Raw genomic sequence first — 15,484 nt, forward strand, 5'->3', positions numbered from 1 at the left:
ACAGATTTCAGAGGACACTTGGAGCCCTTCTGCAGGTCCACAGTCAAAGGGATCTGAATACCGTGAATGCGGGTGCAGCTGTTTTCTACATTTTGCAGTTGCTGTTCTGGGTCAAGCTGAACATGACCAAACAGCTGCACCCTCATTCACAGTATTCAGATCCCTTTGACTGTGGACCTGCAGAGGGGCTGCAAGTGTCCTCTGAAATCTGTGAAAACTTTTGTGCATTTTTCTGGAAAAAGTATCCCCTGGAGTCTGCATTTGATGGTGAACACTGTTTACAAACATTACACCCTAAGAAGTTCCTTTAAATAAAATTATCTGGTTATTCTGAGAAAAATATTGTCTTTAGGTATCTTGATGTTACAGGGCAGCAGCATCACAGATGTGATACTGATGCGGAAAAGGTGTTCCCCAGGCTGGCCTTTTCACATTCAAGAAATTATCAGTTGAATGAGATTGTGCAAGTTTCCACCTGTCAGAGTTTCAGTTACTTCAGATCTAAAATGTAGGAGGTCAGGCCTGGCACAGTGGCTCACTTCTGTAATCCCAGCACTTTGGGAGGCCGAAGCAGATGGATCACCTGAGGTCAGGAGTTCGAGACCAGCCTGGCCAAACATGGTGAAACCCCTTCTCTACTAAAAATACAAAAGCTTAGCCGGGTGTGGTGGCGTTCACCTGTAATCCCAGCTACTCAGGAGGCTGAGGCAGGAGAATCGCTTCAACCTGGGAGGCGGAGGTTGCAGTGAGTAGAGATTGCGTCATTGCACTCCAGCCTGGGCAACAAGAGCAAAACTCCACCTCAAAAAAATAATAATAATAAAATTTAGGAGGTCAGATTGTTCTCACAATTGGGTGCCCTGCAGCTCTAATTATAAAACTATTGGTTATTTCCTACTATGTGCTGACAGGAATGTCAGGTTGAAGAAGCAGGGCCTCTCCTGTCATGGCGCTCCTGGAGATGTGGGCAGACAGACCAGGACCCCTGGCCACACGCTCAGCACTCACTGGGGCTCGGGGGTGAGCCATCCACAAACGGGTGGGTGAGAATGAGAAAAATACTCAAGGAGGCTACAGATGGACCAAGGATAGTGAAAAGGAAATTTCCACAAACATAGCAGGATGGCGACATCCCAGGAGACAGGCCCAGGCGAGTCCAGGAGAAGAGCATGAAGTTGTGCGATCACTGCAAGTGTACATAGATTGTTGTGCCGGAAGGGGAGGGTGCTTACCAAACTATTAGGGCTGGGGGCAGGCAGCGGGAGGAGACTTAAGAGATAAGGGGTCAGAGAGCATGGAGAGGTTTTGGCATCATGCCAAAGTGTCCGGATTTTTATCTTGGGAAGCCCTTGGATTTTAGCCCATTTGTATCATTGAATTTTGATTTTTGAAAGACCAATAGGGCTGCAGAATGGATTTGGAGAAGATGAGGGGCAGAAGACTTTAGAAAACCAATTCAGGAGCCCAAAGGGACGTGGCAAGGGGCTAGCTAGGCCAGCCAAAGACGCTAGAGAGGAAGGGTTGGATTTGAGGCAAACCCACCGTCTCAAATGACTCCCATATGCCTGGTGTAGGCAGACCAGGTGGTGGGGTCGTTGGCTTACTTAATTTTGCGTTGCTACATTTTGCTTTCTTAAGTTCATGTTGTTAAATTGGTAATATTCAGTTGACATGTTTGAATACTGAGTCCAGAAAGTTATTTTCATTTGGGGCTAATAAAGAGCAAGATAATTTTTGTTCTTTAATTTATGGCTTCCACATATTTTTATTTTGTCATGATTTTTTTTTAAGGCAAAGTTTTTCATCAGTCTTTTAAAGTATTATACAACCAAAACACAGGCCGGGCACGGTGGCTCACGCCTGTAATCCCAGCACTATGGAAGGCCAAGGCAGGTAGATCACCTTGTCTAGGAAGAGCCAAACATCAGAGCAATCAACAACATCTACGGGCTTAGTGAAATCCAAGCACTTCGTCATTAAATCACCAAAAACATAAGACACTACCATCATCATCATACCCACTTCAGGGGAGGAGCTCACTAGAACACAGTTTACCTTGCCTAGGCCCCACAACAATGCAGTGACAGGGTTGGTTTTGTCTGTCTGTTTGTTTTGAGATGGAGTCTTGCTTTGTTGCCCAGGCTGGAGTGCAGTGGCACGGTCTCAGCTCACTGCAACCTCCGCCTCCCAGGTTCAAGCGATTCTTCTGCCTCAGCCTCCTGAGTAGCTGGGATTACAGGCGCCTGCCACCATGCCCAGCTAATATTTTTTATTTTTCGTAGAGAGAAGGGGTTTTGCCATGTTGGCAAGGCTGGTTTCCAACTCACAGCGCTGGGATTACAGGTGTGAGCCACCATACCCGGCCAGGGCTGGAATTTAAACATAGGCATCGTCTGCCCTCAGGCCCTGTGATTGGAACCTTCCAGGGTTTTGAGTCAACTTCCTACTTCACCCCTGTGCCCAACCCTCTGGGCAGGCCAGCACTCATCCCCAGAGCCCTGCCACTGTGGGCCAGCAGGGGAAGCCTGGGCCTCCACGCATCAGCCCCCATGTTATAAGGAAATGAGCAAGGGGCAGTCTGTGCTGCCTGTTTTCTTCAAAGCAGCAGTGTGAGCCCCGCCAGCATCACTTAGAACTTGCGGGAAGTGACAAGCGATCAGGGGCCCCTGCACCTACTGAGTCTGGGGTGGGGCCCGGCAACCGCTCTCACAAGCCCTCTGGAGCCTGCTGATGCCACCGACATTTGAGAACCGCGTTGATTATGCTTTTGGTTTCTCTTTTGGCAGTTTGGATTTTTTGGATTATCTTGTTTGGTTTGGGATATTTAAAACACAACAAGGCTGGGCGCAGTGGCTCATACCTGTAATCCCAGCACTTAGGGAGGCCGAGGCGGGCAGATCACCTGAGGTCAAGAGTTCGAGACCAGCCAACACGGAGAAACCCCATCTCTACCAAAAATACAAAAGTTAGCCGGGTGAGGTGGTGGGTGCCTGTAATCCCAGCTACTCGGGAGGCTGAGGTAGGAGAATTGCTTGAACCTGGGAGGCGGAGGCTGCAGTGAGCTGAGATTGCGCCACTGCGCTCCAGCCTGGGCGACAGAGTAAGACTGTCTCAAAACAAAACAAACCACACACACACAAAAAAAAACAACAAAAACAACAACAACAAAAAACCCCACAAGCTGTAGGAGTTTGGGATAGAGATACAACTAAAGTCTCTAATACAGCTCCTGCTCGTTTCTGTCGACAGGTGAGCTTAGACTCCCGGGTGAGAGAAGTCATCAACAGAAACATGGTGGAGCCATCCCAACACATATTCGATGATGCTCAACTTCAGATTTACACCCTGATGCACAGAGACTCATATCCTCGATTCATGAACTCTGCTGTCTATAAGGACTTGCTTCAGTCCTTATCGGAGAAATCCATTGAAGCATAGGATTTTTCAAATATATTTATTATTAATAAAATAATAAAAGAACTCATGGGCTTCATCTAGCACAGGGAATTTAGAGGTTGTAGCATCTTCTGCTGGGGTAATACTCAGGCTCTTCTAATAACAGATGATTCCTTCAAGAGACTGCTATATATTCACAATGTAAATTGCAGCCACCTTTAGTGATACTTTTGGGGAAAAAAAAGGGATATGGCTGTTGTAGAAAGATAGCGTATTTGCATTTACAGTAACAGTAGCATGTTGTCAGTGGCGAAGGCTACACAGAAGGCTCCTTGCTGCCCGGAGCAGGTACATCCGCCAGAGCAAAGGGAACCACTTTTGTTTTGCATGAATTTGGTAATTGATTACTCTCTCCCCAAAGAAAAGACATTCAGGTGTTTCTCAACGACCTCTTCCATCCATCAAGCTCGGTTTGAATACTTCACTTACCAGTGCCATTACAGGACCCAAATTCACAGTTCATAAAGATGTGACCACTACATGTAAAAACAGCATTCCACTTGATCTTACAGTATGTATGTATGTATGGAGATACATATGTGTGTGTGGATCTCTACATGGTTAATGTAAAGCACTGTGCTCTGAAGTGGATCAGTCTCAAGTGTCTGGTAACAGAAGCAGTGCTTAGAAAATTCTTTTGTTGAAAACAGTTACTGTTATTTTATTATCAGAATTTGCCAACCTAAAGAATGAATTTTAAAATTCATAACTTGGTCATGTTCACAACAAAACTGTCAAATAAGCATATTTCCATTTTTATTACTGAAAGAAACATGGGCATTTTCATTCTTTAAAGAAATAAAGCACAAGAATTTTACCTCAATCTTTATTTTTCCATATGTACATATTTGGGAAACAGAAGATTAAGAAAATAGGGATATGTGCAGCGTATCTTTTAGCTCCCAGACTACGATTCTGTCCTTAGAGCCCACTATTTTCATCATAGGTAAAAAGAATAACTTCTCACAGGTAAAAAGAACTTCATAACTTACAGGTAAAAATACCGGTTGGTAGACCTAGACCGTTCTGAAGAAACCCATCTCTACATGGAACAGGAAACACACTCAAAATCCAGGACGCTCTGGGGAGTGGGAAAGAAGCTACTTTGCAGGAGGCGGCACCGTGCTCCCACCCTCGAGGGGGATGGCTTTCCTCTGGGTCCTTCTCCCTCCCTGGCCTCTCCATAGCCTGCCTGTATCTTCATGACTCCACTCAATCCCCAAATCCAAGCCCCTCTCCTTCATTCTCAGGAAACCATTTTACCTCCTACTCTACTATGCAAATTGTGTCCCTAAGCCCCTCAACTTCCCATGCAACCTATAAACACATACAGATCAGTGTCTATTCTCATCTCCCTCAGTCCAGTCCCAGAGAACCATGTGCCCTCTCCTTTTCGAAGTGTCAATCCCTTACATGTACTTCTAAGTTTTCCAATCTCATTTCTTACTAAAGAAAAAGGATGTAATTGTGAATAAGACATAAGCCCTGCCCTCTAGTAGTTTACATTTAGTAAAAGCAAACAGACATGTCAGCAGCAACTCTGATATAGTAAGAACCACAGCTAGCGCTGCAGGAGTCATAAAGGGTTACGGAAAGATTCTGGTGGAGATGGCACCAAAGTCAAAATCCAGAGAACAAGAAGAACGTGGATGTGTTGGAGGCAGGGAGGGAACTGGATGCGACAGTATTCACAACTGAGCGACCCCAAAGGAATCGACGTGCTGAGAACGAGGGAAGACACACATAAAAGGACATGTTGGCATCAGTTGGATGGAGGAATCTGGGTGGGTGAGTCTAGGCTGGCGTGTTGATTTTGGGGTTTTTCAGCACATAGGCGAGTAAGATTGCCTGGAGAATTATGCATGAGAAGATAGCTGAGGGTAAATCATTGCAAGGATAGACAGAACTGAGAGCCCCAAAGGAGATTCAGGATTCGTCTCGTCAATACAGGTAAGAAGCAAGTCGGGGAATATGGAAACATGGCAGCAAATGCATGAGAGTGTCTTGAGGGGCAGTGGTGAACAGTGGTAAATGAAGACTCTTACATAGAGCTTTGTTCCAGCAATTTCTCCCCACCCTCCTGTGTCACTGAGTTCACCTTGGCTTTTTCCCACACCGTAAACACGCTTGATTTCCCGTTAAAAACAAACCTGTGTTCCACTGTAACAGCTGCCTCTTGTCGCCCCCTTTCTCATCAGACCTTTCACAATAGCCCACACTTGCTGTCTCCATTTCCTCATCTCCCCATTCTCACCTTGAGCTGCTCCAGAGCCCTCAACTGCCCAAGGAGGCCTCTCCCCGCCAAGTCTACAGCGCAGTTTTCCCAGCCTGCTCAGTGGGCTGCTCAGCTCCTGAGATCATGGATGACTCCTTCCTTGAAACAGCACTTCCCTCAGCTTCTGAGGTGCTCTCCCAGTTCTCCATATTCTCTCTCTTCTTCGTTTCCTTCCCAGGCAGAAGAGCACAGCAGCTAAGGGCTTGGGTTCTGGAATCAGATTCTCAGACTCCCCTACTGACCATGTGGCAGTGGGAACTCAGACTTTCTGGGTCTGCTTCCTCATCAGTGAAATTGAGGATAATAATGGTGCTAATTTCTGGTGTTGCTGAGGATTAAAGCCACTCCATGTACAATACAATGAGCACTTGCTACACATTAGTCACTGCTGTTATTACCGGGCCATTAAATGTGGTGGCCCCTAAGGCATGGGCTTGGGTTTCCTTTTCTTACCAATCTGTATGTTCTCCCTTGGTCCTCATATTCCCTTGTTTAAAATACCTACCAACCTACTGACGGCTACCAAATTGGGATCCAGTCAAGACTTTCTCCTGGACTTGAGAATCAGCCCCCAGCTGGCCATCTCCACTGGTGTATCCCACAGAGGGTGAAACACACCAGCGCTTGGTTGTGACTCATGACCCCACTGCCTCCACACCCCAAAGCCTGGCCCTGCCTGCAGCCCAGTGACCCAGCCAGTCACCTAAGTTCTTATCCAGTGGTAACTGTGACTCTTCCCTCCTTTTCTCTTCCCACACACAATCACCCAGCCTCGCCAATTTTACCTCCTATTTCTTACCTGTCTCTTTCTTTCTTCTGACCCCCATCATCTCTTATCTGCATCATTGCCAAAAGAGCTTCCTGGTCTCCTGCTTCTAGTCTCAGTCCATTCAAATCCATCTTTCAAATGCCTACAGGGTGGTCATTCTCACATAAATTTCTGTTTGTCACCATGCTTCCACTCCTTAACATCTTTCAGTAGTTCCTGATTGCCTGGAGTCAAATACCGAGTTCTTGGCCCAGCATAATAAGCAAGGCTCTCTGCAGTCAGGCTACTGCCTCCCTAGCTAGCCTCATTTCTGTTTTAGACTCTACAACATAGAAGTGTAGAAAAGGTGCATATGCCACTCAGACCTTCATGACTGTTCCTGAAAACTTGGTTTCTGCTGTCCCTTACCTGCTCCCTCTAAAGTTCCACTCTACCCAGCGAACTCCTATCATTTCTGTAAGATTTACCTCCTCCAAGAAACCTGACCTCCTAAGTCATACCTACATCCTGTGTTTGGGGGCCGTTTTTCGATGTTGCAAGAATATTCTGCACAGTATGTATCATCTAAGTCATTATAAGCTGAGACTCTCATCTCAAAAAAAAAGCGATATATGTGTGTGTGTGTGTGTACAATGAAATATTAGCCATAAAAATAAGGAAATCCTGCCATATGTGACAGAATGGATGAATCAGGATAATGGACAAATCTTGAGGACATTGTGCTAAGTGAAAGAAAGACAAATACTGCATAAAATAGTTAAACTCATAGAAGCAGAGAGTAGAATGGTGGTTGCCAGGGGCTGGCGAGAGGGGAAGTAGGGAGCTGCTGTTCGATGGGTATAAAGTTTCAGTTATGTAACGTAAGTGCTAGAGATCTGCTGTACAACATCGTGCTTATAAATATAAAAATTTGTTAAGTGGGTAGATCTCATGTTACCTGTTCTTAATAAAAAAATTGAAAAAGATGCACAGATCAGCAAAATATTAAGATAAGTCAGCCTGATATTAACCCATAACCTTAACACTCCCCCAGATCTCTTTTGCTTCTGCAGGTTAACTGGAAATCTTAGCAGTATTCTCATAGCTTTTCATGTTTTGTATCAGCTCTTTTATTTAACTCAAATATTCACCCAAAATAATTTAAGATTTTTTTCACTTGCTTGTGACAGCAACCTGTTTCAAACTAGCTTAAACACAAAGGAAAATGTTTTCCCTTCATAAACAGGAAGTCTACAGTAGTTCTAGCTTCCACATGGCTGGATCCAGACCTCTGATATTATCAGGACTCTCTCCATCTCTCAGCTCCCCTCGGCTTCATCATACACAAAGGATCTCTGCGTGTAGTAGGCAAAAAGCTGCAGGGAGCCCCAAACGCAGCTCAAGCTGACTTAGCTGTTCATACGGGAATCTCAAGGACGGTCATGGGGTAGGGGGGACACTGTGAATGAGACCCGCCGGAGTCATGTAGAGAGGAGAAGGGGCAAAATTGCCCCTAAATAAATTAGGAAAGTATTTGGGAACTAATGCTGAGTTCATTAATGAGTTCAGTAATGCTGAGACAGAAGCTATAGCTATCACAGTCCAAACTCCAGTGCTCTCAGTTTGTGCTTTTTTAATATCTGCTATACTTTCACATTGGCATTATCACACAAATAACGTTTATTTCAAAGTAGTTCAGTCATTCAAGTATAAAAACACTTGGACCAATTTAACCAGACTGTATGGGACAGCACATACGAAATGTGTCTCTTTGAAATCATGGCCATTAAGGGGAAAAATAAAAATAAGCTATCTTTATATAGCATCCAGGGAGAGGAATCAGAACAAGGTAAGTCACCTGAGATAGCTCCTTGTGCTTTCAATTTCCATCCTCCAGCTAGATCAACAAGTACAAGAGTACAGGACAAACAAGTACAAGAGTACACTGAAACTGTTGCATCACTTTGCAGAAATAAAGCACCAAAAGGGATCTCCCAATACTCTTAACTCCTTACATTCCTTATTTTAAAGTTGGAGTCTAGGCCGGGCGTGGTGGCTCAGGCCTGTAATCCCAGCACTTTGGTAGGCTGAGGCGGGTGGATCACCTGAGGTTGGGAGTTCGAGACCAGCCTGTCCAACATGGAGAAACCCCGTCTCTACTAAAAATACAAAATTAGCTGGGCGTGGAGGCACATGCCTGTAATCCCAACTACTCGGGAGGCTGAGGCAGGAGAACTACTTGAACCTGGGAGGTGGAGGTTGTAGTGAGCCGAGATCACGCCACTGCACTCCAGCCTGGGCAACAAGAGCAAAACTCCATCTCAAAAAAATAAATAAAAATAAAGTTGGTATCTAAAACATGACCAACCAGTAGTTATCCACTCTACCTCTGCAGGTCCCCAACCCATGGAACATTCTTTTTTTTCTTTATATCTTAGCTCTTGAACAGTCAAGAACATCATGTAACACACTGACAAAGACATATCCAAGCAAAACTATTTCATGAGCACCTACTATATGATAGGCATTCTTCTGGATGCTAGAGACACAGCAGTGAACATATTTCCCACAAGAATTTAACTCTACCTCTACTAAGTAATAGCTATTGATTATCGAATATAGCCATGATTATAAGCTGTTTTTTCCACTTTCCATATTGTGCAGACTATTCCTGCAACAGTGAAAAACGGCCCCCAAACACAGGATGTAGGTATGACTTAGGAGGTCAGGTTACTTGGAGGAGGTAAATCTTACAGAAATGATAGGAGTTCACTGGGTAGAGTGGAACTTTAGAGGGAGCAGGTAAGGGACAGCAGAAACCAAGTTTTCAGGAACAGTCATGAAGGTCTGAGTGGCATATGCACCTTTTCTACATATCTATGTTGTAGAGTCTAAAACAGAGTGAAATAGTAATACTTCACTATTACTTTTTATTGACTTCAACTTAAACACTGTTCAACATAATTCTTCCATTATTTCCGAGGAATTTGTAACTCTGTCAAACCCTGTAACTCTGTAACTCCGTCCTATTTCCCGTGAAGTAGTATCCTTAAGGTTGGTCCTTTTTCATATGCGACTTTTTTGAGACAGAGTTTTCCTCTTGTTGCCCACGCTGGAGTGCACTGGTACTATCTTGGCTCATTGCAACCTCCACCTCCCATTTTCAAGCAATTCTCCTGCCTCAGCCTCCCAAGTAGCTGGGATTACAGGCATGCGCCACCATGCCCAGCTAATTTTGTATTTTTAGTAGAGACGGGGTTTCACCATGTTGGTCAGGCTGGTCTTAAACTCCTGACCTAAGGTGATCCACCTACCTCAGCCTCCTAAAGTGTTGGGATTACAGGCGTGAGTCACTGTGCCCGGCCTCATATGTGGCTTTCACTAGTAATTCAGTGATTATCCCCATCATGTTTCCCAGTGGGATATACAATTCCTTTCGAATGGTTAATTTGCTACAACTAAATACAACTAAATGGGCACTAAATGGGAGGATCACTTGAGCCCAGGAGGTGGAGGTTGCAGTGAGCAGATTGTGCCACTGCACTTGTCAGGGTGAATAAGTGAGACCCTGTCTCCAAAAAATAACAGAGAAAAAAGAAATAGTCAATTCAAATCCACAAATTACAATTTGACCCACAAGGACCACTATGTAGCTATAAAAATTCAAAGTACAGCCTGTTATTTCTTTTGCTGTCTTATTAATACTTAAAATATTTGCCATTTGTAAGATTATATATAGGTTTAGATGACTGGGTGAATATAAATATTTCTGAATTTTTGCCACGGCTTAGCAAAATTTATAAACCAATGCTCGTCATCACCCAGGTAAGCTAGAAAACCAAGATTGTTATTTTCTGCTTTCCCCAGGATGGTTCTTCATTATTTGCCACTATATTTGTCTAATTCCTTTGCATGTTCATTTAACACTGTTACTTTGCCCTGTAAGTAAATATCACAAAATAATTACCCTTAATATTTACTTCCAATTACTTTACAAATGTCTAGTATTAGGCTGGGCATGGTGGCTCATGCCTGTAATCCCAGCACTTTGGGAGGCCGAGGGGGGTGGATCACCTGAGGTCAGGAGTTCGAGACCAGCCTGACCAACATGGTGAAACCCCGTTTCTACTAAAAAATGCAAAAATTAGCTGGGCATGGTGGTGGGCGCCTGTAATCCTAGCTACTTGGGAGGCTGAGGCAGGAGAATAGCTTGAACCTGGGAGGCACAGGTTGCAGTGAGCTGAGATTGCACCACTGCACTCCAGCCTGGGCGACAGAGCAAGACTCCGTCTCAAAAAAATAAGTAAATAAAATAAACTCCAGTATTTTCCAATAGCAAAACTCACTATTTGGTCTCTCACATTAAATTAAATATACACATGGGACGCGCTCACATATTTACTCAGAACCTGCCATTCCATCCATCACCAGAGGTCCAGGAAAAGATAAGAAAGACAATATGCTCTGTAGTGCTGCTGAATACTAGTTTTTACTGAAGACCAGGCTTCACTTAATTAAAACTGTACTTTAGAAATACCTTAGTAGTTGAAGGGAGAGCGGGTATGTGGTTAAACAAAAGGTAAAGCAAGCTTCAATGTCTAAATAAAATGACAAAATGTGATACATGTTTAACAACAAAAAAACTTTATTGAATTACAAATTTTAAAATGGATCACTTAATTTAAAAGTGATATTATTTTATTCTGAAACTCATTATTTCAAAAATGTACTTTATTTTTGAAATAAAAATCTTCAACTATGAACTGACAAAATAGAGGTTGAGTTGGTACCGGTGGGCCAATTCTTAACTAGGACATTTAAAAATGCTGCTTTCTGTATTACAACAAAATGATATGCAATAAGAAATTGGAAAAAGGGAGCAAAGGAGAGTGCAAAGCATGTACTGAGGTCTTTCTATGCGTGCCTGACAGAATGCAGATTCAGCATAAAATGTAGACTTTGCAACAGTGGCCTTTAAAGTATGCTAGAGCAAGTATACCCTAGGGAACCTATGTGAAAACAATTTTTGTCTTACTCCAAACGAAAAAATGGTACACACTTTAACAAAAAGTAAAACTTAATTGTAAGATCTGTACTGTAAAGCTACTTGCTATAGCCCATATATTCAGTTTGTTCAACAATCTCACTCATTGACAGAAAAAGTCAGCAAATAAGACATGGGACAAAAATATTTTCTATCAATCTCCACATGAAAAGACCACAGCTTTAATGATTTATACAATCCTTAAGATTAATCCTTGGTCAGTATAGATTTCCGAATCAAAATCTAGTCATGAACTGTTTACAATAGCTATACTACACTAAGATGCTAAACATTTTCTTTCCAGTATGTCTTCCTAAGAGGGGAAAAAAATAGTGGGAAGTTTTCATCTTTGCCTATGAGGGGATTTATGAAAAGCCTTCTAAACTATAACAGTGTTCTTCTGCAAAACTAAAACACATTATAAAGTCAAACAGGTAAATTAATAGGAAAACCAAACTGATCTCAATAAAGTCTTGTTTCCAAAATCTATTAAGAACAAGTAATATACATGTACAAGAAATTACAAGAAATGATGATCACGGTTAGTTACAGATGCAAAATAATATCTAATATTCCAAGCTTGTGAACATAATAATTAAAATCAAATTCATAAGCTACCTCAAAATTATGTACACTTTAGATAAGCTGGTCAAGTATTATTTGAATACACACCATATTTGGTAAACCTAAAATTATATTACCTTTTCTCCTCCTTTAATATTTGCAGCTACATGCCAATATGAAAAAAAAAGTATTTTCATTTATGTATTAATAACAGAGAATAACAGAATTTCTACTGTGTATGTTTCACAGTGTAAAAGAAAAAAGTTAACATATATTTTCCTTTAAGAAAGAAAAAATATTGCCAAAAATTTAAGTGATATCAACTTACTTATAAAAACGGAAAAAATATGTTTTGAAACAGATACCATATAATTATTATATGGTCTCCCTACTGATCTGAAACTACAGAAGGCATTTAAAGGACGGGATGTTAGGTCAAAAACAAAGTCTAACCCAAGTTGCTTTAAAAATCTGATTTGCAGGAAAACTAGTTGCTTGGCCTAGTTTAAAGCTAATTACAAAATCCGTTTTCTTAATGGTCCAGATATTTTGCCGATTCTTCCAACTCAACAGAACTGTCAAAAAAGAAAAAATATTTTGTGAGACCTTTAAATACCAATAAGGTTCATTCCCCATTTAATACAGCATACACTTGACCCTGCTTTTAAAAAGGATGCATTTTTGAAAAAGATGCTGTATTTTTCACACATAATAATCACCTATCTTAAGTGCCTGACTTTCCCAGCTTAGAACTACTAGGAACATATAACTAAAGAACTTGTATAAAACAATTTCAACATTTTTATTAAATGCCTCTTTATGTTTTTAAGGTTAAAAAAAAAAAATTCCAAACTTGAACTTCTAAAATATGCCACCCTAGGCATCAGCTTTCTATCCTAAATTGAACTTTCTTAAATTCAATTAAGTACTATGTCAAAACTTGTGTCACAAACTGCATGTATTCAAAACAAACTGCATTGCACACCTCATCACCATAATAAAAATGATCCATCAGCCAGGCACGGTGGCTCACACCTGTAATCCCAGCACTTTGGGAGGCCGAGGTGGGCAGATCATGAGGTCAGGAGATCAAGACCATCCTGGCCAACATGGTGAAACCCTGTCTCTACTAAAACACAAAAAATTAGCCGGGCATGGTGGCGTGCACCTGTAGTCCCAGCTATTCGGGAGGCTGAGGCAGGGGAATCTCTTGAAGTTCCCAGGAGGTGGAGGTTGCAGTGAGCTGAGATCACGCCACTGCACTCTAGCCTGGAAAAAGAACAAGACTCTGTCTCAAAAAAAAAAAAAAAAGATCCATCATGCAAAACAAATCCAAGAGAACAGGCCAAATTTGCTCAACAGGATTGAAAAAGGTGAATGTCCCTCTCCTAGACCAATGACAACTTCTGCAACCTGAGATGGGTAGGAAATACTGTTTCAAACCATGAAGACACTTTCAATAGCAGTAATCTTTCCAGCTCAGAATTAAATCTTTGTATGTAATAAGGGTACTGGCCAGGCATGGTGGCTCACGCCTGTAATCCCAGCACTTTAGGAGGCCAAGGCAGGCAGATCACCTGAGGTCAGGAGTTCAAGAGCAGCCTGGCCAACATGGCGAAACTCTGTCTCTACCAAAAATACAAAAATTAGCTCAGCGTGGTGGCACGTTCCTGTGATCCCAGCTACTTGGGAGGCTGAGGCAGGAGAATCGCTTGAACCTGGGAGGTGAAGGAATGAGTGAGCTGAGATAGCGCCACTGCACTCCAGCCTGGGCAACAGAGTGAGGCTCTATCTCAAAAAAATTAATGAATAAATAAAATAGGTACTGGCCCCAACCCCTTAAAGTGGAGTTGAAGAAGCCAAATGGATATCCTCAATATGGTTTGGGACTCTGGCCCAAAGGGCTTCTAGTTCACTTCTGATTTTCAGAAAATGCTTTAAGCTAAGTGAATAAATCAAAATGAGCATTAAACTGAAAAGTCTATGTAAGTATAAATGAAAAAAAAAAATCTTGTACAAACTTCAGAAAAACTAATAAAAATAGCCAGCATTTTTAGAACACCAACAATTATCAGGCACACTAAACATATTATTTCTACTCTTCATCACAATCCAAAATGTGGGTAGTATTTACATTTAATACATAAGAACAATATAGTTCAGTAATGGGAAGTGGCAAGGGAGTTCAAAATCAGTTTGCATGATTCCAAAGACTAAAAGACACATAAGCCTCCCAAACTCACACCCTTAACATCCCCATCTATAATAATAATTAAAATGTTTTTAGTACTGATGTGTATTTCTGCTCCCAAATTTAAATTTTATGCTTTTGTTTCACAAAATCACTCAAGAATGAATCATTTAAATAATATAAACTTGCCTGTGTGGGACTAATTTCAAGAGCACACAGGCAATATGAAGGCTTAGTGAAAAGTGTACAAAACGACAGCAGTGCTCATCTGTAATTTCTAAAATAAACACTGAAATCATTGGGTCTGATTTCAACAAGGGGAAAAAATTTTTCCAAAATCAAACTCTATTAAAATAAGTAATAAATACAGAGAGATTTTCTGAAGTACAAGAGTCAAAACTACTTAATGAATATAGTATAAATAGGTCGGTGATATAATAATTGAGCAGTTAAGATTCACTCCCCATTTCCTGTACCAAAACAAATAAAGGTGGTAAGGTCAAGTTAATACTCTTTTATTTCTAGTAGGGTAACAAGATAGTATATTCCATTACAAGTAGTCAGGGACTACAAGAGTACTGGATAGTGTGAGCATATCTGTATATATTTAGATATCTAGGCAGACCTATGAAAAGACCAGAAGAAATCACTCTAAGTGAGTATAATATGAATCCAAGAGGGTCCATACCTTCCATCGATTTCCACATTCATTACAGACAACAAATGTTGTCATTGGTTCATCAGCACTACGGGTTTGTACCTGCAGCAAAATTAAATTAAATGTACTTTTTGCAGTACTATAAAAAAAACCCAACCCCAATAATGTTATACATAAATATATATAATATTTGATAAATATAATGGTACCACAATAAAATGAATAGAAGTCTGAAACAAGGCCGGGCGCGGTGGCTCAAGCCTGTAATCCCAGCACTTTGGGAGGCCGAGATGGGCGGATCACGAGGTCAGGAGATCGAGACCATCCTGGCGAACACAGTGAAACCCCGTCTCTACTAAGAAATACAAAAAATAGCCGGGCGAGATGGCGGGCGCCTGTAGTCCCAGCTACTCGGGAGGCTGAGGCAGGAGAATGGCATGAACCCGGGAGGCGGAGCTTGCAGTGAGCTGAGATCCGGCCACTGCACTCCAGCCTGGGCTACAGAGCGAGACTCCGTCTCAAAAAAAAAAAAAAAAAAAAAAAAAAAA

At 41.9% G+C, this 15,484-nt stretch overlaps 2 protein-coding genes across 6 annotated transcripts in view; one reads left to right on the plus strand and one right to left on the minus strand.

Annotated features, from left to right (window-relative positions):
• The window catches only part of RGS20 (regulator of G protein signaling 20), a 108,194-nt gene extending 103,915 nt beyond the window's left edge, over nucleotides 1–4,279 (plus strand). For 3 of the 5 annotated variants that reach the window (XM_025393415.1, XM_025393417.1, XM_025393418.1), the window contains one exon: nucleotides 3,250–4,273. In XM_025393415.1, coding sequence (XP_025249200.1) covers nucleotides 3,250–3,438 — 189 coding nt within the window. In that variant the 3' untranslated portion in view covers nucleotides 3,439–4,273. Of the gene's footprint in view, nucleotides 1–3,249 lie in introns of all 5 variants that reach the window. The other 2 variants (XM_025393414.1, XM_025393416.1) reach the window with 1 other exon arrangement.
• Nucleotides 1–15,484, minus strand: part of TCEA1 (transcription elongation factor A1) — an 81,298-nt gene that overhangs the window by 4,224 nt on the left and 61,590 nt on the right. Inside the window, exon 10 of the mRNA XM_025393419.1 lies at nucleotides 14,967–15,038. Coding sequence (XP_025249204.1) covers nucleotides 14,967–15,038 — 72 coding nt within the window. The remainder of the gene's footprint in view (nucleotides 1–14,966; nucleotides 15,039–15,484) is intronic.

This window comes from Theropithecus gelada, chromosome 8 (genome assembly GCF_003255815.1).
Source record: "Theropithecus gelada isolate Dixy chromosome 8, Tgel_1.0, whole genome shotgun sequence".
In the NCBI taxonomy this organism is placed as follows: domain Eukaryota; kingdom Metazoa; phylum Chordata; class Mammalia; order Primates; family Cercopithecidae; genus Theropithecus; species Theropithecus gelada.